The sequence below is a fragment of the Eleginops maclovinus genome, chromosome 19 (genome assembly GCF_036324505.1).
Source record: "Eleginops maclovinus isolate JMC-PN-2008 ecotype Puerto Natales chromosome 19, JC_Emac_rtc_rv5, whole genome shotgun sequence".
Lineage (NCBI taxonomy): Eukaryota > Metazoa > Chordata > Actinopteri > Perciformes > Eleginopidae > Eleginops > Eleginops maclovinus.
This window is the reverse complement of record NC_086367.1, coordinates 17,497,723-17,520,238: the sequence shown is the minus strand read 5'-3', so window position 1 is coordinate 17,520,238 and position 22,516 is coordinate 17,497,723. Positions and strand designations below refer to the sequence as shown.

Sequence of the window (22,516 nt, the reverse complement as noted above, 5' to 3'; positions counted from 1 at the left end):
CCCCATGCCAGGAATGAACATGTAAGTTAAGATATAGATCTAGTGGAATTGAACGTCTCTTTGTGTCTTTACTGGATCTTTTTTATACAAGTTATTCATGTTTCCTCACTCTTCACACCATTGTCAGAGTGCAGTTTGTCACTTTCGTTCGTTCTTCCTTTAAATTCTTCTCTTTCTTTTTTCCTTGTTTTGCTTCAGGGGTCCTGGAGGAAGGGGGCCGTGGCCAGGACCGAATGCTAACTCTGTGAGTCAGAAAGCCTTGCCCTTTACACACGACCGCAAAATAGGTGTTGGGCTAAGAAAGAGGGAAACTGTTACTGCTCTGCAACATACAAACATCATGCTTACCTTTAGTGCTCAGAGTGCTGTTGATTTGTAAGGCGGTTAAATATCACAGTACGTGTCCATCAGTTAGTTCTATGACGTTTGTGGCGCACTCCCTGAATGAGATGTAGATGGACATTTACCATACAAACTGTGGAATACCAAACGTACTATAGAGTATAACGACTCATCATTGATGCAGTCTAAACATTTATAAGCTTCATAGTGTGTGCACTGCTGCTCTGTTGAATTGGATTCAAAGTGTTCTTACTATTCTGTCCACCCTGTATAGATTCACATTCTGTCCTCAGATCTGATTATCTGTTTCCTCTCTTCCCCCGCAGATAGCATACTCCTCCTCATCTCCAGGAAACTATGTGGTGAGTTTGAAGCTGTCAAAAAGCTCTCCTGTTTACATCATTTAATTCTCCTTTATACTTCTTTCACCTGAGTGTTATTTTAACCTCTATCTCTGATTGTTCCCCAGGGTCCTCCAGGGGGAGGCGGTCCACCAGGAACTCCCATCATGCCCAGCCCAGGTGGTGCGTCACCTATCTATGTCCCCGGCTCTAACACTTAGAAATAGATGTGTCTCTCATTTCCCCCTCACTAAAAACAGCATGAATGTGTCCCCTCACCCACCAATCACCTTCAGTGTGTTCATGTTTACTTAACATTTCTTTGATAACATCCTTGTGATGAGTGGTTCACATCATTCCTCTTGTATCATGTTACTAAATTTGTTTTTTCCCCCTCAGATTCAACTAACTCCAGTGAAAACATCTATACAATGATGAATCCAATCGGACCGGGAGGCAACAGACCCAATGTGAGTATCACACATGATTTAAGTAAACAAAAATCTCTCTAATGCTATTTGTAAGTTTCAGCAACTGTAGTTTGATTTCTCTTATGGATATTGTTGTAATGATTACAATTACACAGCCTAGCCCACAGAAATGGATCCAACTAAAATGCGTTTTTTTTTAACCACATCATTGGCAACAGCACAATTCACCATTAGAGAAACAAAACGCTGCAACACGGAGATCTATAAGAGCCGACGGGAAATAAACCAGGAAGAATAGATTCAATCATCACTACTTCAACCTGTGTTTTAAAGAACCAAAGAGGACTTGTATGAAAGATAATATTGCAGTCATTTATAAGGTTTGCTCTTTATCTTCTCACCAGTTCCCTATGGGGCCGGGGCCTGACGGGCCAATGGGAGCTATGGGAGCCATGGAGCCGCACCACATGAATGGATCACTAGGTGGGTTCAAACACAGTGTGGCTTAACAAGACATTGATGGACTTGACTGACATGCATACCACTGAAACAGGTGTTTATATTGAAAAATAGTTCACACCCAAACTGCTTCCTTCCCTTCCTCAGGGTCTGGAGATATGGACGGGTTGCCAAAGGTGAGAAAAAAAGATTTTCAATAAACTTCTCTGAGCGTTTTGGGATTTAAACCCAACACTTTTTCCTTTTTTTTTATTGATGCTGTTTTATAAGACGCTGTCTCATCATTTTCTTTGTTTTGCCTACTCTTCCTCCAGAGCTCCCCTAATAACATGGGGGGCATGAACAACCCGCCTGGAACGCCGAGAGATGACGGAGAAATGGGCGGGAACTTCTTGAACCCATTCCAAAGTGAAAGTGTAAGTAGAGCGAGTGAATGGCATCTCACGACCCTTAACAGTTCTCCTTGACTTCATAACCAACCAATGCAAGCAGAGAGTTCCCTCATTCTCCTAGAGTATGTTTGATGTCTCTATTTTTAATATTTGGATTAAAGAGGTATCAGTGTTGCTTTATAACTGACACTTTATCTCAGAGGCCCTGCGTTTTTGTCAGTAATTTAAGACATGAAATGATTAAAAAGTAGTATGAAGTCTTCACTGCTCCAAATGTTTTATCCAATTTGTCTCAAAGTGTTGGAAAACTTTGCCAAATCCAACAAGTTAATATTATGAAAAGAAGAACCGATCCATAGGCAGCAGAACCTTTCTGATAGAGCAGTCAATAAGAAGTCCAAATATTGAGCAACCACTTACATGAGCAGAAGCACGATGTACCTGCCTTTTTAACAAGAACCCACAGTCAAGTGCCATGCTCCTGCACCTTAAAAAAAACACATGTTATGCTGCAAACAGAGAATGGGACCCTAAGAGATGGAGCATTATCTTGACTAGATTCAACTCAATGTTGAAGGTCTGCTTCAAGAAACCAAAGATCTTCAAATACATTTTTTTTTTAATTGCACAACGTGTGCATTGTATGGAATAATATTTCAACCACAGGCTTTAAAAGATATCTGATGTTCTGCTTGCATTGTAACCGCTTACTAATCACTTAGCAATGCATTGTATAGCCTCTGCATCAGTGATCAGCTGACTGACACAAATGTTACAGTTTTAAGATCAAAGTGGTTGATTGGGTTTTTTTGTGAATGAAAGGTGAGGAAGGGCGTACTAATTTATTTGATATTGTAAGTTTGGATGGCGTATTGCCCTCGGTCAGAGCCACAGGGAGCACCGACTGGATTTATAGTGGAGCTCTAATACCTTGATTCAACAAATCAGCAGTAGGGCTGGGAGTCATATTAATTATATCATTTTCAAAATAAGAGCTGTTGTAGGCCATTATTGGTGTTATAAGTGTTGCTTTTTTATGTATATATATATACTTTGTGTACATATTTTATATACAATATTTTAGGAGATAAACTTATAAGTTTTTCAATGTTTAAATATAAGCATCTGTACACAATCTTAACTAGTGTAATGTAAATACTTTTTAATCTGTCTATTTTTTCATTTTTAGATATTTACAAATTTGATCTTTACTGAAAAACATTACCCACTAAAGTAATAGGACATTTTATTAGGGTTTTGGTGATTTAGAATTAGGTTTATCTGAGCATTTCTGGAAGTGCCTCCCGTGTCTCTGCAGGGCTGGGTGTGAGCGCCCTCTGGTGTGTAAATGTTGTCAGTGACACATCCACTCATCTGTGCCCTCCTCCCCCTTCCCTCTCTCTCTTTTCAGTATTCACCCAACATGACGATGAGTGTGTGATTTTATTTTTTTTCCTTTTTTTGTATTTTTCTTTATTTTTCCCCTCCTATTTTTGTACCCCTGCAACCGTTTTTTTTTTTTTTTTTTTTTTTCTTCAATTCAAACCTTACTACACCTCGGATTGGACCACCACCCCCTCCTCACACACACCCTCTCCTCTAACCAACCAAACGGGATACATTTTCCCTCCTCACTCTGGAACTGTATGGCCACACAGCCTTCTGGGACAGCCCTTGAGCATGCTGGGACTCTAATTAAGACGGGCCCTCCTGGAGCATGCAAGATGGCCGCCGGTCTGAACAGGAAGCAGTCACAGAGCAACAGGAAGAGCCTCCTCTCCGACTCCCGCCCCGGCCTCCCTGGCTTCCTGTCAGGTTCTAGACAATGAGCGAGGGTAGGAGGACAAACTGAGAGAAAGAGGGAGAGGAGACTGGCTCACCCTCTCAGGAGGACGCAGCGTTTTAGCAGCCGCCTGGAAGCTTCTCAACCACTTTGGACTTTTATCATATTACTTTTTTGTGTGTCGCTGTTCCTCCCGATTAGGGTGACCAGATGAGATTGGCTGAAATTCGGGACGGTGTTTGGATGACGTCGGCGGGGGGTGGGGGGGGGGGGGTATAGTTTCGGGACAATTAGGGCTGGATTCGGGACAAGCTTAGATTACGTCTGGTCACCCTACTCCCGATGGATTCAGTTGAGGGTCCGAAACGACCTCTTTGCCCGCCCGCCTTGTTCTCTCTGTGTGTACATTTTTAACAGAGGTGTTGTGATTTTTTTTCTCCCCCATTTTTTGTGTATGTATTGTATCATTGCTATTTTTATTATTGTATTATTGTTATTAATGATATTGCTATGGTCATGTTTAAGATTAGGTTCTAATTTCTGTCGTTTCTAAGGGCACATTATTTTAATGAAGACACATGTGCGCACAAATTAGAAGTGATTTGCCAGCACGCTGCCCCCCCCCCCCCCCCCCCCCTGCAGGTGAGATGTCATCCATCAAGGTACTGATTGGCTGGTTGAAAAATTTAAGCAACAATCTCATTTTAAACTCATTTTCAATAATCCAAACCAGAAGTGGCTCCTTTTTTTGTTTTTAATCTTCCATGCAGTGAGATGCACAGCTCTATTTATTTATGTACTTTTAAATTTGTCTTATGAATTATTGTTACTTTTTTTTAAAGTGTCATCCCTGGTTTATTTGTTAATTGCAGAACTAGTAGCAACTGTGTAAATATGCAGACCCAGTCAGCAGCGTCTCCATCATTAGAACCCTTTACCCGAGCCCTAAAGGTGCTGAAGACCCCCCCCCCCCTCCATGCTGCTTCCACTATCGCTGCCCTCTTAGGTTACTGTTCACTCCAACATGTGCGTAGGCTGCGGTATCGCCTCTGCTGAACTGAAGTGAACACTTCGATTGTTTTCTGCTCTCAACACACTGTGATGTATGTATGTGCTTTTTGGAGATTTGCTTTTACACACTATCAGTAGAGCTTGCAGACATGTTGTTGAACTCCCTCTGAAAGGACTCTCTGCTTATCGGACCCTGGACGTCTTTTTTTTATGTCAGAGCAAAGCAGGAAACGGAAAGGCGTTGCTCTGTTGACCGTGACGAGTGGCCTCCTCCCTTTGGTCGTCTTGAAGAAAAACACCTCCGTCCTTTCTCACCTTTCCAGCATACTCACCACCCCTCTGATGATTTTTTTTTTTTTGTACAACTCTCTCTCTCCATCTTTTAATTTTAATTTTTTTGTAAATACTGTAAAATGCATTTTGATATCATTGACATGTTTTGATATTTTCAAATCACGACAACAGTTGATCAGAAACGTGCTGATTCGGGGGAACTGTGTGTGTGTGTTTGTTCAGAGATATGGTGTGTCTTTGACGATAAGAAACAACTGGAGCTGCTATAGACTATTATGCTACTTCACCTCATCACAGACAGACGTGTGCATCAGAGCGTCGAGGGGTCTCAGAGGACAAGGAGGACAATTTTGTAGTGAGTGTGTTTGAACGCCTTTTAGCTAACTCAGTCACACACAATATCTAAACAAATCTTAAATTAAACGTGATTCTTGAACAGGAGCCTGCCTCCTCTGCCTCTGTCCTTGGAAATGTCCTAGCCAGGTGGCAAAACAGCCTCAAAACAGTCCTTTTTTTTCACTGTTTGACAGAGAATTTGCAAGAATAGAGCAAAACAGGCCAGTTTTTCATAATAAAAGTAATGCCTCAGACATTTAACTACCCACAACTAAAATAGGCCACACTGGCTCTCAGCCCGACACACCATGTACCAGAGTACAGACTTTACTATGAAGGATTTTTTTTTTAATCTATTTAAAATGGGGCGGGGAGAAATGTTTTGGGAAAGTAAAGAGAAAAAAAAAATAACAGACAGATTTGTTCTAATTGCTAAGAGGTAGAGAGAGTGCGGGAGCAGGCGTTTCCTCCCCTGTACTTTGAAATACTGTTGTATAAAATGCAGTTGAACTTCTCTCTATCTTTCTGTCCTGTAAGTAAAACCGTCACAACGTTGATCATTTCTGTATTTCTATTGTGCTGATGTATAATACTGTAACATTCAGGGGTAGGGAGGGTTAAGAGAGGACTTTTTTTTTTGTTGAGGGGAGTAAAGATTTTTCTGTTCAGTTCCTAATTTTTTTCCTCTTGATGACAAAGCAGTATTGAATATGAGGCAGTCTGTCCCCGGGGAGTTGCTTTGTATCTCATGTTAGGGTAGTTTCAGATCCTAAATGTCTCGTGTAGTAAAATGAGAGGTTCCTTCTTCGTATGTTTCTTTATATTGTAAAGTTTCTTTAGACAAAAAAATGTTGCTTATTGGAAAAAAAGGTGGGAAAATTCATTGATAATAAATGTAATTTTTTTGGGGTTTTGTTTTCATTTTCATCAAGTTGTCAGTCGTTTTTGCCTGTGTCCCCCTTGTTGTAGATACATATTAAAAACAAATAAAATGACTTCACTCCTTTTGCCATGAACATGACCTTCTTTCACTGGACCTTTATGGTTGGGATTTGTCTTTCAAAACATGTAGTCATTTCACTTTGTTCTGGTAATCGAGTGAAATCACATTTGCAACCTAAAAGTTGATATTTTACACATTTTTCTAAAATGTTTGCTTTTTAAATGGCAACCATTGGATTAAAATATGTTTGTCAGCCATGGGTTCATACAACCTTAGTTGTCCTCTGTATTGTTGACAGACAAATGTACAAGTTTTCATTCAAAGATCATAAAGCAATGTACTCAGATATTTCAGCTGGGAAGCAGAACTTTGTCTTTACATTTTTGTCAAAAATGTGCAAATATAAATGAATAATTATAGCCTATGTCAATCAAATAAGTAACTAATCAAATAAACGAATACATTTCAGAATTCAATTTAAACCAAAATACTAAAGCAAATTTGGAGAGGCACAAACATGGCAATTACCTCACTTTATTTCTATTCTGTTACCATTTTATATACTTTTGTATATATAGGCTTTGTGCTTTTAAACAATGTATATCTTGTCAACTTCACCACATTTTCAGCCTGCTGCTTGAACTGTAGCTTTATTTCCTGTCAGAGAACCACATTATGGAGGGATGAACGCCTAAATAGTTTCTCCTCGTCCTCTGATCTGGTCAAGCTGTACCGAGTGGCGGCGCAGCAAGCTCTTGCTGCAGCAGGATGCAGGGGGAGCAGCCAGGGAGGTGCAGGAGGAGGCGGCCAGAAGCCTGGGGAGTCTTACAGATGCTCTGGGTGAAGATAAGGATGATGACGAGCTTGGTGGGTGAGGCAGAAACACCATGCTCCTGTTTTTTGGAATGGGAACCTTCAGATGGGAGTCTGATTGATAGACTAAGGGTGGGAGGTGAAGCGGAGGAGGAACCACCATGACGGAGGGGAGGGTGTTCCTGCGGAGTTGGGAGTGGGGACGCAAATAAGCAGGAAGCTTATCAACCCAGCTTTTTAGGGTGGTGGTGTCAGAAGTTGAACCTTTGGGCATCAGACACCTCTGAGGGAAGAGTCGGCTGGCTGTTGCCTGAGATGAGCTCACCTCTGTCAGGGAGAGGGCCGACTGAGACAGCCTCGGAAGAAAAACCTCCCTGTTGTAATTCTCTCCTCCATATCTGAAATCCCTTCTTTGAAGCAAACTCTCCTTCCTCTCTTCACCCTGGACGGATCAAAGTGTGGCTCCTCACCTCCCCTCCCTCCAGTCTCCCTCCTTGAATCCTTTCCGCCCCCCTCCTCCCGCAGGCTCCTCTCCATCATGCTCTCCTCATAGGCCCGGTTCAGGCAGGCCAGGTTGTGAATGGCCAGCCACGGTTCAGATAACATCCTCTGTCTGGGCGGAGGAGAGCTGCACTGGCCCAGCTCACAGGAGGGAAGTCTGCCGCTGCCACTGCTGCTGCTGCTGCTCCCTCTTGTGCCTGATGTAAAGGAGTAAGACAGTGAGTGAGATGCAATCATGTGGAAGTTTGGGGTTTTCCTTAATCTAAACAAAGGTCAAAGAATAGAGCATGTTGTTTGCTGAACAAATGGTAAAGCCCTACACAAATGTGTTATTTTGGGCAATACAAGGCAAACATGTTTAATTTGATTACATTTCAACTCTTTAATCCCATTAGACCATCAACCATGAGGATACATATTCAGAGCAGCAAGAATTATGCATACGCTTAAAAAAAACCTAATCATACATAAAATATAATTGATGCTTTGTTGAAATAGATGTAATTAACCAAGGTGTAGTCAAACAGGTGTCTTTTAGTCTGTGACTACATACTAATTAAATGTAGGTTTCTGTTGTTTGTTACTAGAAAACTGCCAAAACAAACAATCGTCAAACATTTCTTATTATCTTATTCTTTGAAAGCGCTACTGATTCACACTGTACACTGTTCTCCCAGAATGCAATGCCAGAGGGAAATTGAGGAGCTGTGTGTGTTTAATAGGCAGTGGCATTTAAGTATAACCAGTACAATGAATATTAATATAAAGTATACACAGCATATAATAAGTACTATATATTATGAAAAAGGAACACAGCTTTTATTCTATTCTAACTGTATTCAAAGACACTCTTTTAGTTTCTACGGGATTAATTAAGAATCAGTTCCTCTGTAGCCGAAGAAATGTGGCTTCTTTCTTTGTAAAGCACCACCAGAACTACCTTCACCTCACCCTGACAACACATTTCATCTGGTGTCCTCCGGAATGAGCACTCAGATAATGATTGCAACCACTAGGAATTTGCACTCATCTGTCTAGACTTGCCTTTGTTAAATGCTGCACAGCTTTATACCCAGAGACACAGATCTGCATACTGAGAACTGTTGATGCTACTGATCTCCACATCAAGGTGGAAAACCCAGGAAACAAGCACAATATTATACTGATCCAACGTTAGGACACAGTAGGTTTGCTGAATGAGAATTACACATGGCTATTTATCATCAGGTGAAGTTGACTAGTCTTGTGTAAATATAGATTTTCAGATTTCGGCTTTTGATCAGCACGTTACTATCTGTTTTGACATTTTTTTTGTGTGGTTTTGCATGAGTTGGTTTGAGATTTCTTAATCAAGTGTCTACTTTTATCTAAGTCAGTTGTTTGGCAAGGTGTACTTTATATGGAAAAACACTCAGCATCACTCACCAGTTCCTCTGAAGTTGAAAATGTTTTCTGCATCGGGTGAATTGGGTGAGCCCGTCTTGAGGATGATGTCAGACGGGGACATGCAGGACACCGGCGAGGAGTCAGGAGACGGAGTAACGTTCAGTTGACGTCTGGTCACCGGGCCTCCGTTCACATTCATCTCTGTGGTGATGATGATGATGTCCCGACCCCTGGCCCGGCAGGCATCCATCAAAACCTGAAACACACAGATTAGATAGTGCTGTATGCAAAAAAACAACAACTTGCTAATAATCAGCATCAAGACTCAGATTTGAATAGATTTAATGATCTGAAAATGGTCAAATTTGTAAAGAGTAACATTTCAGAGACATTTACTATGTTTACTTGAAAGAAACGTGACTTATTCCTATTCAACTTAGATTACATACAAAAGACATGGTCAATTATAACGTATCATGCATTGTTTGTACCCAAAAGTATATCAATAATTCAAATCAGCACCCTTTTGAAAGGCAACACCATTAAAAATACTCCTCGAAAATTACTACATAAATAACAACAATCCTTATTAGATACATTATTTATATCCTTACATAGTTAACAAATCATGTGGTAAATGTCTTTAATGCAGGACCTTTATTTATAGCGTTGTAACTTTGCATTGTGGTATTTGTAAGTATCGCAGTACCTGAACTAAATGCGGAGTTTCTCTGCCGCTCAGTTTACATAAACACATCCTTATCCAACAATATAAATCAATCTCTCCTATGTTCCCCATTCAGATGTATTGACCTTTACTGTGGGCTGGTGCTGTGTGTTGACGGCGTACACCAGTGCTGAGGCTCCGGAGTGATCCTCTATGCTGGGGTCGGCTCCTGCAGCCAGCAGGGTGGATGCCACCTGAGCTCCTGCCCGCTCCATGCAAGCGTACATCAGAGCAGTGCGTCCGGCCCGGTCCTGTGCGTTCGGCTCTGCCTGATTGGCACAAAGGATTACAGTTGGTAGAAATCGACATTTAATGAGACAGTCTAATGAGAAAAAGGAAAAGAAAAAGAAAAAGCTTCTTTCATGAGGCTGTGCCCCTGTTGAACTCCACTCCCTCACTCCATTAGCGTCATTGCACTCACCACTGTACTGTTTGGTACTTGTAGAACTCGTTGATTGCACTATTCATATCTTCATTGACTGAATAACTTCACTGCTCATATGATACTGTACACATAACCATCTGTACATGTTGCTTAAACTGTTTGCACTGCTTATACTGTTTACTGTTGCTGTTTGCACATATAACCCATATCGCATCATTGCACTCACTACTGCACTGTTACTGTAAATAACGAACATGTTATTGCACTATTCATCCTGCATTGATTGAATTAATATACTGTTCATATAAGTAATGTACACACGACCAACTGTACAGGTTGTTTATACTGTCTATACTGTGCATATTCAATCCCTAAATACTTACTGGTATAACATATGTATATAGTAATTTATTTTCTCCCTGTATATATTATAGTACATCTTTGCACTTCCGGTTGGATGCTAACTGCATTTCATTGTCTTGTACCTGTACTTTGCACAATGAGAATAAACTTGAATCTAATCTAATCTAATGCACAATCCTCCATATGAGCCTAATCAATAAGCATCTTCCCTCAGAATACACTGTGTTTTGTGTGTGTTCTCCAGCAGAAAAAAAATCTGAAATGTTTTGGAGAGGTGGATCGAGGACAAAAGCCGATCTGGGAACATCAGGAACCTGTTTACAAAGCATACCATATGCCTCTTCCTACTGCATTAGATATCTAAAACAATAAGCTGTTGAGCTTGTGTGAAAAATGGTATTCCATAGGTTGCATTCAAGCACTGACCTTGTTCTGCAGCAGGTAGGTGAGGAGTTTCACCGTCTCAGGCCCATCAGGCTCCCCTCTCAGGGCCTTACAGGCAGCCAGGAGCGGTGTCTCTCCTTTCGGGTTGCACCTGTTGACCTGAGCCCCCCCCTCCACCAGCAAGCGGACCAGACGCAGCTTACAGGAGGCTGCTGCACCGATGAGGGGGCTGCAATCTGACAAAGGGTCCCCCATGGCCTGGAGGGTAATGGAAAGTCAGATTATATTTAAACCAACAAAGATTCACTCTGTTACAATGTTCAAATTACAACAGAAAACATGTTTACTTACTACCCTGGTAATCTTTTACCAGTTGTTCCAGTCTAAAGGGCAACTATAATAATAATTTTCTCCTGGTTATAATCTCCTAACAGTGTTTAAGCCTTCAACCAACCAAAATAAATATTAAGAAAACATGATGGCTCAGAAAAACTAGGTTTACGTCGTCATTATCCCTTTATGCATCCTTTAATAAGATGAAATATAATCAGAGTAGGCTGGTTATTCCAAATAAAGTATAAAAATGTAAAGGTTGCTGATCTTATTAAGAATGCTTGAAACATGGAAATGAACATGGCATACAGTATTGAGTAGATGCATACACATCAACAGTATAGATAGTGAATGTTTAACTCACCTTAACGCTCCCTCTTCAGTGCTTTTTTATTTGTCCCTCCTCTGCAAACAAGTAGAAATGTAGATGGTGACATTATTTAATTTGATCCTTTAAAAGGTTTAACCCTGATCAGGTAAGACATGTCCTCATCTTGCTGGCCTGCAGTAAACTGCAGAACATGAAGAGAATACTAACTTTCATCTTCTCCCTCTGTGGCTGTCCCACTGTCCTTCCTCTCTCCTGATCTGACTCCTCCCCACCTGCTGGGTGGAGGGGAGCTTCGGCCCCAAAGCCAATGTTCAAAGTTATAAATGGTTTTGAGCCCTAAATGTCACCTGTTGCAGACACTGAGCTACAAAGACCCAGAGGCCCTTTGATATAGATCAGCTTTGAACAGTTCTCATCTGACTTGTGACCACCGTCTGCACTCAAATACTGGCAGAGAAAGACAGATGAGACACACACTGAACTCATACGCAACATGTCAAATAAAGAGAAATGTGATGTGCTTGTTATATCTATTTTTCATTCTTCATTTATTTTGTTCTCTGCAAAGCACTGAGCTACTAATTAAATAAATAAATCCAACTTAATTCATTAACTTTGATTTAAAACTGTCATAGTACAAGAACGACTGACTCTGAGTCTGTATGAGACCACACTTCAGCAACCTTCAAATGGGCAATGAAGACAGAACAGCAATTAGTTTGAGGCAAGGGAAATAGCAGAGTGCGTAAGAGAAAAGGGATAACATAAATCCTCATGAATACATGAAAGAATGCCATGTATGCTGCAATTGTGCAGATTTTGTTCCTGTTTACGTTTCTTGTGCAATTGAAAGTATTTTTCAAAGTCAGTTATTTTACTTATTTTATAAAACATTTAAGAAATCATAACACAAGAAATACAGGATTGTATTGTGTGCTCCAATGTTGACTTCAGTATTTCTAAATCCTAGCTACAGCAGTGGATGGAAATATTACAAATCCAGTGAAATCCTTTTTTATTTCTTATTATAGTTTTTTATTTTATTTTATTTTTATGTGTTTTACAAACATGAATGACCTGAACAAGAAATTGTCTTCGTGTGAAATAATATTATCATTGTGTGCTTATATTTAGGCTAATAAATAAAATATCATACACATTGTTGGAGGATATTATGGGCACCAAGGTTGACATGAGTATGTTTAAATCCTGGCTACAGCCCAGGGTGAACATATTACAAATCCAGCGAAAACTTAAAATCTTTCTAATTGTATAAAGTGTATTTTTGTTTAATACGTAAAGTAATATGAATGACCTGACAGAGAAATTGCCTTCATTTGACAGAAAGACAATTAACATGGTGTGTTTTTGTAAGGCTTATTATGAAAGTTATTTGTATTGTTTTATACATAAAGAAATATGAATGACCAGACAGAGAAGTTCCCTTCATATGAAAGAAGAACAATTAACATAGTGTGAGGGGGGAGGCAGAAGAAGCAGAAGTGGTTACGTTGATCCTACGTCACGGTTTATTTATGTCTCTGGGCCTATCAAATCCGCTCATCCGTCATGACGTAACGCGATCTACTCCAGAATAGCGCGCGGCGGAGGAGCAGCCACACCGACCCGCTCAGTCCTTTCTTTCTCTTGATCCTGTCGCCAATGTTTGTTTGTTTATGTGGGATTTGTTCGGTCCGGAATAAGCCTGACAGGGGCGAGTGTGTGGCGGGATGTCTGCTCTAAAGGAGAACCAGTGTTACGGGTTATCCAGCAGTAAACTGAGCAACGGCGCTAACGTCTCTGTTTTTCATGTAAAACTCACTGACAGCGCGGCAAGAGCCATTTGCTCCTTTCACAACGGCAAGGTAGGTTATTTATTTCACTTCTCCTCGAATTATGTACAGTAACTTCTGATATTGTAACCACCTAGTGAAAGAGACACTTACTTAAACAGTAATTAGTAAAAAAATGTTTTAAAAAAAGGCGAGGAAGGTGGTGGGTCCATTCCTGCCTAAGTTCACCAATTCCTTGGTTGTTGTGTTTGCTACATACCCCTTTAAAGCTATGAAATAATACATGTTGCATAATGCTATGCGGAAACGCTTCCCAGTGTGGTGGCAACAAGCTGCTGGCCAAGTGGTTACAAGCTGCTGGCCAGTATTATGAATGTTCATGAGAGGAGCAGAGAAGAAAGGAAACAGGCTGTAGGGGAGAAAGGAAACAAGGCTGTTAGGGGGGAGAAGGGGGCTAGAAGTAGCAGGCGGGTAGCTCTGATTGCTTTGCAGAGATGGAGCCATTTGTTTGCAAACATGAATGAAGTTGCACCCTGTTTATATACAAAGTGGCTTCAGGGAAACAGCTGATCAGATTGTACTAACTTATGACCCAGTTAATCATAAATGAATCAGACACTGCAGGAACTCTGAGCGGAGTGCAGTCACACACACACACACTTCCTCTATTCTTGAAACACAGATAGGAAACTCCTGAGTAAAAACTTCAACCCCATTATTCTGTGGAAATATGAATACCACACAGCTCCTGTCATGCTTAGTAATACTACTATGATGCGCCACACAGGAAGTAAGGGAAAACACCTAACAGAGAGTTTTACATCCACACAATACTGTTGCTGTGCATATATCTAGTTTCTTTATTGGGCTTTAAGTGTGGCTATTCATAACCCACTTGGCCTGACCACAGAGACAAAAAAAAACCCATGTCTACATGTACCCGGGCCAAACTTGAGTGCTGGCAGCCACCTCACTCTCTGCACCCATCAACAGGTGGACTCACATGTCCTCCCCTTGAAAAGGTCAATTAGATTCTAGTCATCGCATAGTTTCCATCCGTGCTGCAAACGTGTCACTTTGGGACCGTCATTTGTGCTGATTCCTGCAGACTAATTCTCCCCTGTGAGGGATGGCTGTTAGTTCACTCTGTTCGCCATATTCTAAAAATGACAAGCTGCTGTAGTTGAGCAGCAGGTCGTAATGACCTCAGCCAGTGCCCTCTTATAAAACCAAATTGGCACATGATGCAGAAGTTACAGGATACACCAGGCGTACAGACATCCCATTGTGGAGTTAATAGAACAGATAGATTGTGTGATCTGGGGAAAAAACTATTTAATTGTGTCTGTGTGGAGGGGGAATAAACAAAGTAGCAAATTGGTGTGAGGCTCATCATTGGTAGTGCACCAATCTAATCAATATATGTGCAAATGCAAAGGTTACCAAAGGAGGTATTTTGTGAGCCATTCTGAGTAAATACCGTTTTCTTTTTAAAGAGCACTCCAACAATTTAGCATCAATCATCAGTCCCATAAAAAAATGAATCAATCAAAGTGTACAGAACCTTTGTACAGAGATTCTTTTTTGTTTTGCCTTGTCAAGACTGCACCTACATTACCCACAATGCAGTTCAGTAGGAAGGCTAATGTAGCCTTGATCAGCTAGCCTCCAGCTTTGTTTTCTTACTTCACAACACTGTTCTGCCGCAACACACACTAACTCAAATTACATAACTTCAGGCAATCTATCAGATCTGGAGCCACACAAGGCTTTACAGCACTTTCATTTCATGTGCAGTAGTGCCTTTCCAACAGCCTTTTATGTCTAAACTTCTACATCCATGCATCACTTCAGTCCACTATCAGCCTTCATAAAAATGTTTCAATAAGTTCTGCACAGTGAAGGGAAGAGATTACAATTTGGGGAAATAGATAGCCTTGCATTGGTATCAGCTGATAATCTGAGTTGACTTAATCACCTGGTACACTTCACACAGACAGGAAGAACACCGCCCTACAAACAGAAAAGTACACAGGTTGAGTAATAGCAGTAATAAAACCACAATGACGGAAGAACGAGAGCTTGAACATGTATCACCGACCACAAAACACCCTCTGTTTTGTATGTTTAGCATAGATGCAGCTCCGGAAAAAATTGAGACCACTCCGGTGTCTGTTGAATTCCAACACAGAGAAATGTTATCAGTACTTAGAGGAAATGATAATTCTGAAGTGTGTGTGTGTGTGTGTGTGTGTGTGTGTGTGTGTGTGTGTGTGTGTGTGTGAGAGAGATTGAATAAAATGAAATGATTTGTCTTTCTCTTCAGGGTTGGTCCTCCCGTCCCACCATCAGTTTTAATGGCAGCAAAGGGGTAAGATGAACTGGTTGACCCGTTGACATGCTTAATCAATAATTTAATCTCCCGCTGGGGTTTGTGAAAGATCTTGAATCTAATTGTTTCTCTTGTCTGTTTCTTTTTCTTTCATGTCGCAGAGGATCTCCGTCCCCTGCTCAGAGAACAGAGACGACTGCAGGGTCTTCACCTTTGGCCTGACGAGCGTCGCCCGGGATAATCCCAATGGAAGCTTTGACTGCTTCCAACAGCTTTGCACTGGGTAAAACACGACAAATAATAGCTAACTAAGCAATGATGCTTTTGATAATTTTATGCTGCATGGAGATTACGTGTTGAATTCAAGACCTCCTCACAAGTGTGCTCTTCAGAGTAAAGTTCCAATATTTATATAATGTCTCCTTCTGTGTGGAAGGCACCCTGCTGCTGTCAGACTCTTTAAATGTCAGAAACCCTGGGTGTCCCGTTTGTACAGGACTAGGAAGCCTGGAAATGCAGCCAAGTGTTTTTGATAAATGCCAAGAGTTGTGTAAAGTTTAGAAATGATTCATGATTGGCGATCCAGTTTGAGAGCTGACACAAACGCAAGCTTTGGAGCTGATGCCAAAATGACACGTACGATAAACAATAATAAACTACGGATAAATGCTGTGTGTTTTGTAGTAGAGTAAACCAGCGGATGGAAGAGTAACTGGATTCATCAATCATACATATTCACACTCATTTTGAAATAGATAACATGTAGAAGGAGTCCTGAGCGCTCTGTCAGATCGCTGTCTTTACCCGCTGTCCTCCCTCCTTTCAGTGCTGCCGAGGAGCTGTCATGTCTCGGGGTGATTCAGAGAAAGATGACAGTGAACGCCACAGATGACTCGTACGATAAGGCCCGACAGAGCATGGCTCAGGCTGAGGAGGAGACACGCAGCCGAGGGGCCATTGTCATCAAGCAGGGGGGGCGCTTCCAGGGTAGGAAACACAGAAAACACTCCCATGTGCAATCTGCTCCGTTATACAACAGATAACTCCAGCTGGGGAATAATAATGGCCTGGAGACAAATGTGTACTGTGTTGCTGATAAAAGCCAACAAAAAAAAGAAGAAATACAGTCAGCCATGTTGCATTGGTTGCCATAGAAACATGTCTGGTAACCAGTGACATGGTAACACTCAGTGTTGGTTTCTTCCTCAATTGTTGTCCTTTTTGTCGGCTTTCTCCCACATTTCTAAATAACACACACATTGATCTTCAGTACACATTGTTGTTTTATATATGAAGGTCAGAGTGTCTGAAAAGCTGCAGAGGCTGTGTTCTGTTTTCCAAAATATACATCCACATGATAAAACCAGTGATTTAGCTTTTTATCGCGTCACAGCTGGCTTTCTTCTTCTAGCCACCAAACCGCTTCCTTCTAAACAGATATTTTAGCCACCGTCATCTTGTTTCAGTGAACGCACACAGACACACACACACACACACACACACACACACACACACACTGGATTGGATGGTTTTGTCAGTTCAGAGGAAGCTTGAAAAAAAACACTTCCTCACTCTCTACAGGCTTGTGCAACTGTGTGGTTATTTCCTAAAATATAGAGCAGTTTTTGCTCACTGAGACTTGTGTGACTGCTTGCAACCCGAATGTGGGTTTCTGACAAGGTGAAACGAGGTTGTTTCTCTTTTCATCCACGATTTCCGCCACAGGAAAGATATGACCTTCCTATAAAGGATCTTCCTCTGGCGTCTGATCTTGCGAACTGTAGCTTTAAAAAGCACTCGTTTGAAGCTGTGGTTTCAAACATTTAAAATGTATGTTCAACCTAGTCACTTTTTCTTTTACCTGAGACAAGCAACAGAATATTATAGATTTATATGGCAAGGGCAGCTTTTGATGTGAGATGTCCTGCTCTTTTTGCAGGTAAGAAGGTGACGGTGCGAGCCCCGAATCCCGCGCTGGCCAGCCTGACCAAACCCCGACAGGCGCCCCAGTCCCTCCTCAGCAACATTAAGAGGCGTGTCCAAGTTCCCGAGTCTAAGCCGAAGAAGGGGCCGTGTGCTTCACACAGGAAGAGTGTGGGTGACGTGCAGGAGAGGCCGCTCAGGGAGAGAGTAACACATCTGCTGGCCCTGAGGCCATTCAAGAGGCCGGAGCTCATCTTGAGGCTGCAGAGAGATGGACTGACAGCCGGAGACAAGGACATGCTGGACTCTGTGCTGATGGAGGTAATTCATTCATTTTAGACACTTAGATAGAGGTCTAAATAAAAGTAGGCGAGAATAACCATTTTGGAGCATTGTCATGTCGCGTTACATAACTGTGACCTCCACAGTATGGGGATCAAACACCGTCACCGTGAAAGCAGTTTAAACAGATCAAGAAGAATAAGTATTTTCTCACCGGGTTTATTCTTGTGTTTCTGTGTGTATTTGTACACAGGTTGGTCAGCTCAACAGTAGAGACAAAACAATGGTCCTGAAGGACGCTCTGTATAAGGAGCTGCACAAGGACTGGCCAGGATACACCTCAGGAGACCAGCAGCTGCTGAAACGCATCCTTGTCAGGTAACACAGATGAGATCCACGCTACCATGTTCATATCGTAGCAACTTCTCAAGAACTGTGAGGATCACACTGCCCTACAGAAGGACTGAAATAGAAAAAAATAGTTTAACGTTTTCAGGCTAGGGCTATATTACAATGTCAATTAAACAGAGGTCATGAATTAAGATAGAAGTTATAATTCATATTCTACCTAATATGTACATACTGTGTTTTTTTAACTAAATATGCAAAATAAATGTAAATGATTGTAGTCTTTATGTCGTCTATATTAATCATCTTATCCTTTCTGTGCAGGAGACTATTTCAGCCACAACAGAACCTCCTCACCGTCCCAGAGGCTCAGGTCAGTCCCCTAAGAGATACCCCCAACTCCTCCCCAGCGCACCGCCCAAAACCTTCCCTGCCAGAGGAATACACCGACCCTCTGGCGAATAAGAAGCCCAGGATATCCCGCTTTTCCTGCAAAACAGCTGACAAGAAGTCAAGAGCGAGGCCGTCAGAACAAGCAGCTTTTCAAGACGCCACAGAAGTGAAAGGGAACGACGGGCAAAGGGACTCGCTTGATCCTCGACAGCTTATTGACTCCCTGTCAGCAGCGTGTCAGCGGAAAGCGGAGGTGGCCGAGAGGCTAGAACCAACACCGGTTCTTCAAGAGGAACCCAAAGTCATAAAAGACTCTCCTCCACCCAACTCTGATCGCCCTCCGTCTCCTCTGACGGTGCCTGACCTGCACAGACACACCATCAAAAGGAAGAAGAGCAAACACAAGCACAGTGATCAGGTTCGCAAACCACTTTTTATTTAGTTTAAGGCTTTTGTTTCCCTCGATATGGTAGTAATTGAGATCTTTTTTTGTTTGTCAAGGAGAAGGATAGGACGAGAGACAAGAAAAGAAAGAGAAAGGATCACAGCTCAGACGATCCAAACGATAAAGTCACCATGGACAGCATAGGTGAGTGCTGTTAGCGAGTCCCTTCCTATCCCCTTACCCTGTTTATTCACAGTGGAACTACATATTCCAAGCTTTCCAATGCCCTATTGTTATATTCCCATCCTGTTCCTTTTATTTTTTTTAGCCACATGATTAATAGTGACATTTCAAAAAACTAAACATGACAGACAAATGACTTCAAATGTAAAATGTTTAATATTTTCACATTGTTTGACATTTCTCACTTTTCTTTCAGGGCCGAGTGAAATCTTGTTTCAATCTGAAGTGCTTCAAGAAGACAATGACAAAGAAGACTTTTTATTGTAAGTAAACAAACAACTCACAAACCTTTTACTCTAACAAGATGATCAAACATACTATTTCTAGTTTTAAAATGTAGTTGTCAGGGTTGTAATGGTGATTTTTTTGTCCATGATCTCCATACCAATTGTTTAGCAGTACTAATCAGATTTTTAGTAGGTTCTGTAGGTGGGTACTGTAGTGGTCTGATGCTCTTTCATGTTCTCTGCACAGGACGTACACAGCCATTTGCAGCCATGAAACGAGACAGAGCTACAAGCAGGACTTCAACACGGAGTACAACGAGTACAGGGATCTACACGCTCGTATTGACGGAGTGACGCGGCAGTTCATGGAGCTGGACGCGCAGCTCAAAGAGCTACACCAAGGATCACATAAATACAAGGTGAAAAAGCTCTTAACTTAAAGACTCACAGCCGTGGAAAGAATTAAGAGACCTCTTCAGCAATATCAGTTTCTCTGGTTTTATTATTTATAGACATGTCTTTGAGTTTTATTGTATTCTATAAACTACTGACAATTTGGAATTCAACAGACAGAGGAATGGCTGCCACACATGTAGAGATAAAGATTAAAGAAACATTTGGAGCGGTCTCTATTTTTCGGGAGCTGTATGTTACATTACTTCAGTCATAGACGCATTTAAGGAGATACTTAAATGTACGTTTAGAAAAATCCCTCGTCCCGTGCAAGCATCATCTGCATGTTTTAGTGTTCATTTCATAAAAATAATAAATGATTCATTCGAACACTTCTGTCATAAACTCAGAGGTTGTGTTTTTAAATCTAACAAATGTGTTGGAATACATTTCCTTCCTCAACATATCTGTAAAGAAATGTTTTAAAGGAGCAGCGTTACATGCTTTAAGAAAATGTCTAGGAAGGATTTAGGTTTTGCATTTTTTGTCACACACATATATTATTAGAAACATTGGATACACTACACGCGATAAAAGTTATATAAATGTCTACCGTTATTAATTCATTCTTCTTCTCTCGCAGACGGTTCGTAATCAAATTCTCCAGGAGTATCGCAAAATTAAAAAGGTAACAACATTTTTAAAGCAGCTATATCTTTCCTATCTCGCTGCATTGAGGAACTCCACTCCTCTTTTTCTTTGCTAAATACTATCTTCATCTTCTCCCCTTGTTTAGTCCAACCCTAACTACAACAAGGACAAGACTCGCTGCGAATATCTACACAACAAACTGGCCCACATCAAGAAGCTCATATCAGAGTACGACCAGCAGCAGGTCTGACTGTGGGACCGGTGAACTCAAAAGAGATACAACGATGATCCTGAGGCGGGACAGGTTCACGATGCTGAAGCAAAGGACTGCGAATCTTCGGCCTTCAGGGCTAAACGTAAATTCAGAAGTCCTGCTGGAAATGTCCCTGAGGATGGGGATCATTTGTGCTGAGCAGACGTGGAACTATAAGAAAAGCATAACTGTAATATGAGATATTTTCCTACAAGATGGAAGAAATCTTTGAACCACTGGGCTGCTACTATGGTGAACCAATACTGCTAAGGTCAGAAGGAGTAACAAAGGTTTTATAAACGCTCCTGAAGCTACAACTATGTTCTCAATTTAAAAAATGCAATGAGCTTTATGTGGAGATGAGGTGCTAATATAAAAAAAAATGATATGTATATTCCTGTCAATCATTATAGTATTTTTGAGGGGTTAAAATGGTTTAAGTGAAACCATGTGGGTGTTTGTGTTCTGTCAGCTTCAACGTTTAGGAAAGCACGAGACAACTTCATAATGTACATACCCAGACAGAATAACTGCTGGGAATCATCCTGAGAAGCGACTGTACTGTAGGATGGGTGAATGGAGATTGTGTCAGTTCTCCTCCGTTCACACCTGATCTGCTCAGTAATCACTCCTGAAAGTATTGCCAGTGCCTGAAATGGTTTTCTAATCCCAGACTGGATTCATAGTATTCCACCGCTGTTATCCTTAATGTGGATTTCCAAGAGTACTGGAGACTGTTATATTAACCACAATGTTAACTGGAAGTTGTATTCAGGGAATTCACAGAATGATAACTGTTTTTTTTATCAAAGTACAGAAAGTTACAGACCATTCTTACTGTATGCTGAGATTGCGGTTGCATGCTTTGTGTTTTCAACATGCATGGGATAGAGAAATGTTGTCAGACTTTTAAATAAATTCATTTGTCTTCATTTTGTTTTATCTTTGACTTATTTATGATAAGGGCGGTCCAAACTTTCATGCAGTTATTACTAAAAAAGTTGAAATATAATTAGGAAATGATGTAAATGACCTCAGATTGATGAATGAATGTACTGGAATAAAATAGAGTCTTTTTCCAGAGAGTAATAAACTAGTATTTTAGAAATGTTTTAATAGTCAAAGAGACAAGCCAGCACACATTAGGCACAGCAAAACTAAATGCTGTTACAGAAGGTGTAGATTACTTTGTGTATGCAAGTGTCTTAAGAGTGTTAGCATAAAGTCTTAATCCTTCTGATTATTAACCGATTGATTGCCAAGCTTTTAGATTCTAATGGCGCTTACCCTATTCTCTCTTGTTCACAGTTGTTTTTGAATTGAAGAAAAAAGGCTTGTCCATTTGTGATGGTTTACAACAAAATCTCAAGCGGTGCATTTTTAAGAAAATGTCCATGTTATTAAGTCTAAATATTTAAAGGACATGCATCTGTGCTCTATTAAAGACAGAAGTAATTGTATCTCAAAATGTCATTAGTGTTGGTTAGTAGTTTACTATGTTGTCGGTTAGAGGTAATGTATGTCAAAAGTAGTTTTAAATACCTCCGGATTTATCATAAATACCCTTGAAATTAAATAATTGGGGTTCGATATTCCCGGATGTAACCGGATGAACTTTCAGGAATAACTTCATACATATCAGAGGTGGGGTTAGTCAGCGCATTTTTGGTCAGACATTTGCATGCCAGTCATGTTTGGATCACTTAAATACAAGTCCTTATCCAATTTATCCCATGAA

General features: G+C 40.9%; 3 protein-coding genes across 5 annotated transcripts in view; 2 read left to right on the top strand and 1 right to left on the bottom strand.

Moving 5' to 3' along the window:
- The window catches only part of zgc:110158 (uncharacterized protein LOC553590 homolog), a 33,925-nt gene extending 27,520 nt beyond the window's left edge, over nt 1–6,405 (top strand). For 2 of the 3 annotated variants that reach the window (XM_063909047.1, XM_063909045.1), the window contains 9 exons: nt 1–21; nt 199–244; nt 669–704; nt 812–866; nt 1,083–1,153; nt 1,519–1,597; nt 1,721–1,749; nt 1,888–1,989; nt 3,377–6,405. The exon at nt 1–21 is cut by the window's left edge and continues 41 nt beyond it. In XM_063909047.1, coding sequence (XP_063765117.1) covers nt 1–21; nt 199–244; nt 669–704; nt 812–866; nt 1,083–1,153; nt 1,519–1,597; nt 1,721–1,749; nt 1,888–1,989; nt 3,377–3,406 — 469 coding nt within the window. In that variant the 3' untranslated portion in view covers nt 3,407–6,405. The remainder of the gene's footprint in view (nt 22–198; nt 245–668; nt 705–811; nt 867–1,082; nt 1,154–1,518; nt 1,598–1,720; nt 1,750–1,887; nt 1,990–3,376) is intronic. The other variant, XM_063909046.1, reaches the window with a different exon arrangement.
- Nucleotides 6,406–7,023: 618 nt separating this feature from the next.
- Nucleotides 7,024–11,146, bottom strand: LOC134881142 (ankyrin repeat domain-containing protein 34B). Its single transcript, XM_063908286.1, has 5 exons — nt 10,934–11,146; nt 9,846–10,028; nt 9,072–9,288; nt 7,616–7,843; nt 7,024–7,472 (listed from the first exon to the last, which is right to left on the bottom strand). Exons 1-5 carry the CDS (start codon nt 11,144–11,146, stop codon nt 7,024–7,026), a joined length of 1,290 nt encoding a protein of 429 aa, XP_063764356.1.
- A 1,992-nt stretch (nt 11,147–13,138) lies between these two features.
- LOC134881621 (RNA polymerase II elongation factor ELL-like) lies at nt 13,139–21,710 on the top strand. The gene is made up of 12 exons (XM_063909113.1): nt 13,139–13,420; nt 15,675–15,719; nt 15,842–15,963; nt 16,507–16,667; nt 17,620–17,924; nt 18,139–18,263; nt 18,558–19,044; nt 19,128–19,215; nt 19,451–19,517; nt 19,729–19,900; nt 20,518–20,562; nt 20,671–21,710. The coding sequence occupies exons 1-12, from the start codon at nt 13,286–13,288 to the stop codon at nt 20,773–20,775; spliced, it is 1,857 nt and encodes a 618-aa protein (XP_063765183.1). The 5' UTR covers nt 13,139–13,285; the 3' UTR covers nt 20,776–21,710.
- Nucleotides 21,711–22,516: the final 806 nt, after the last annotated feature.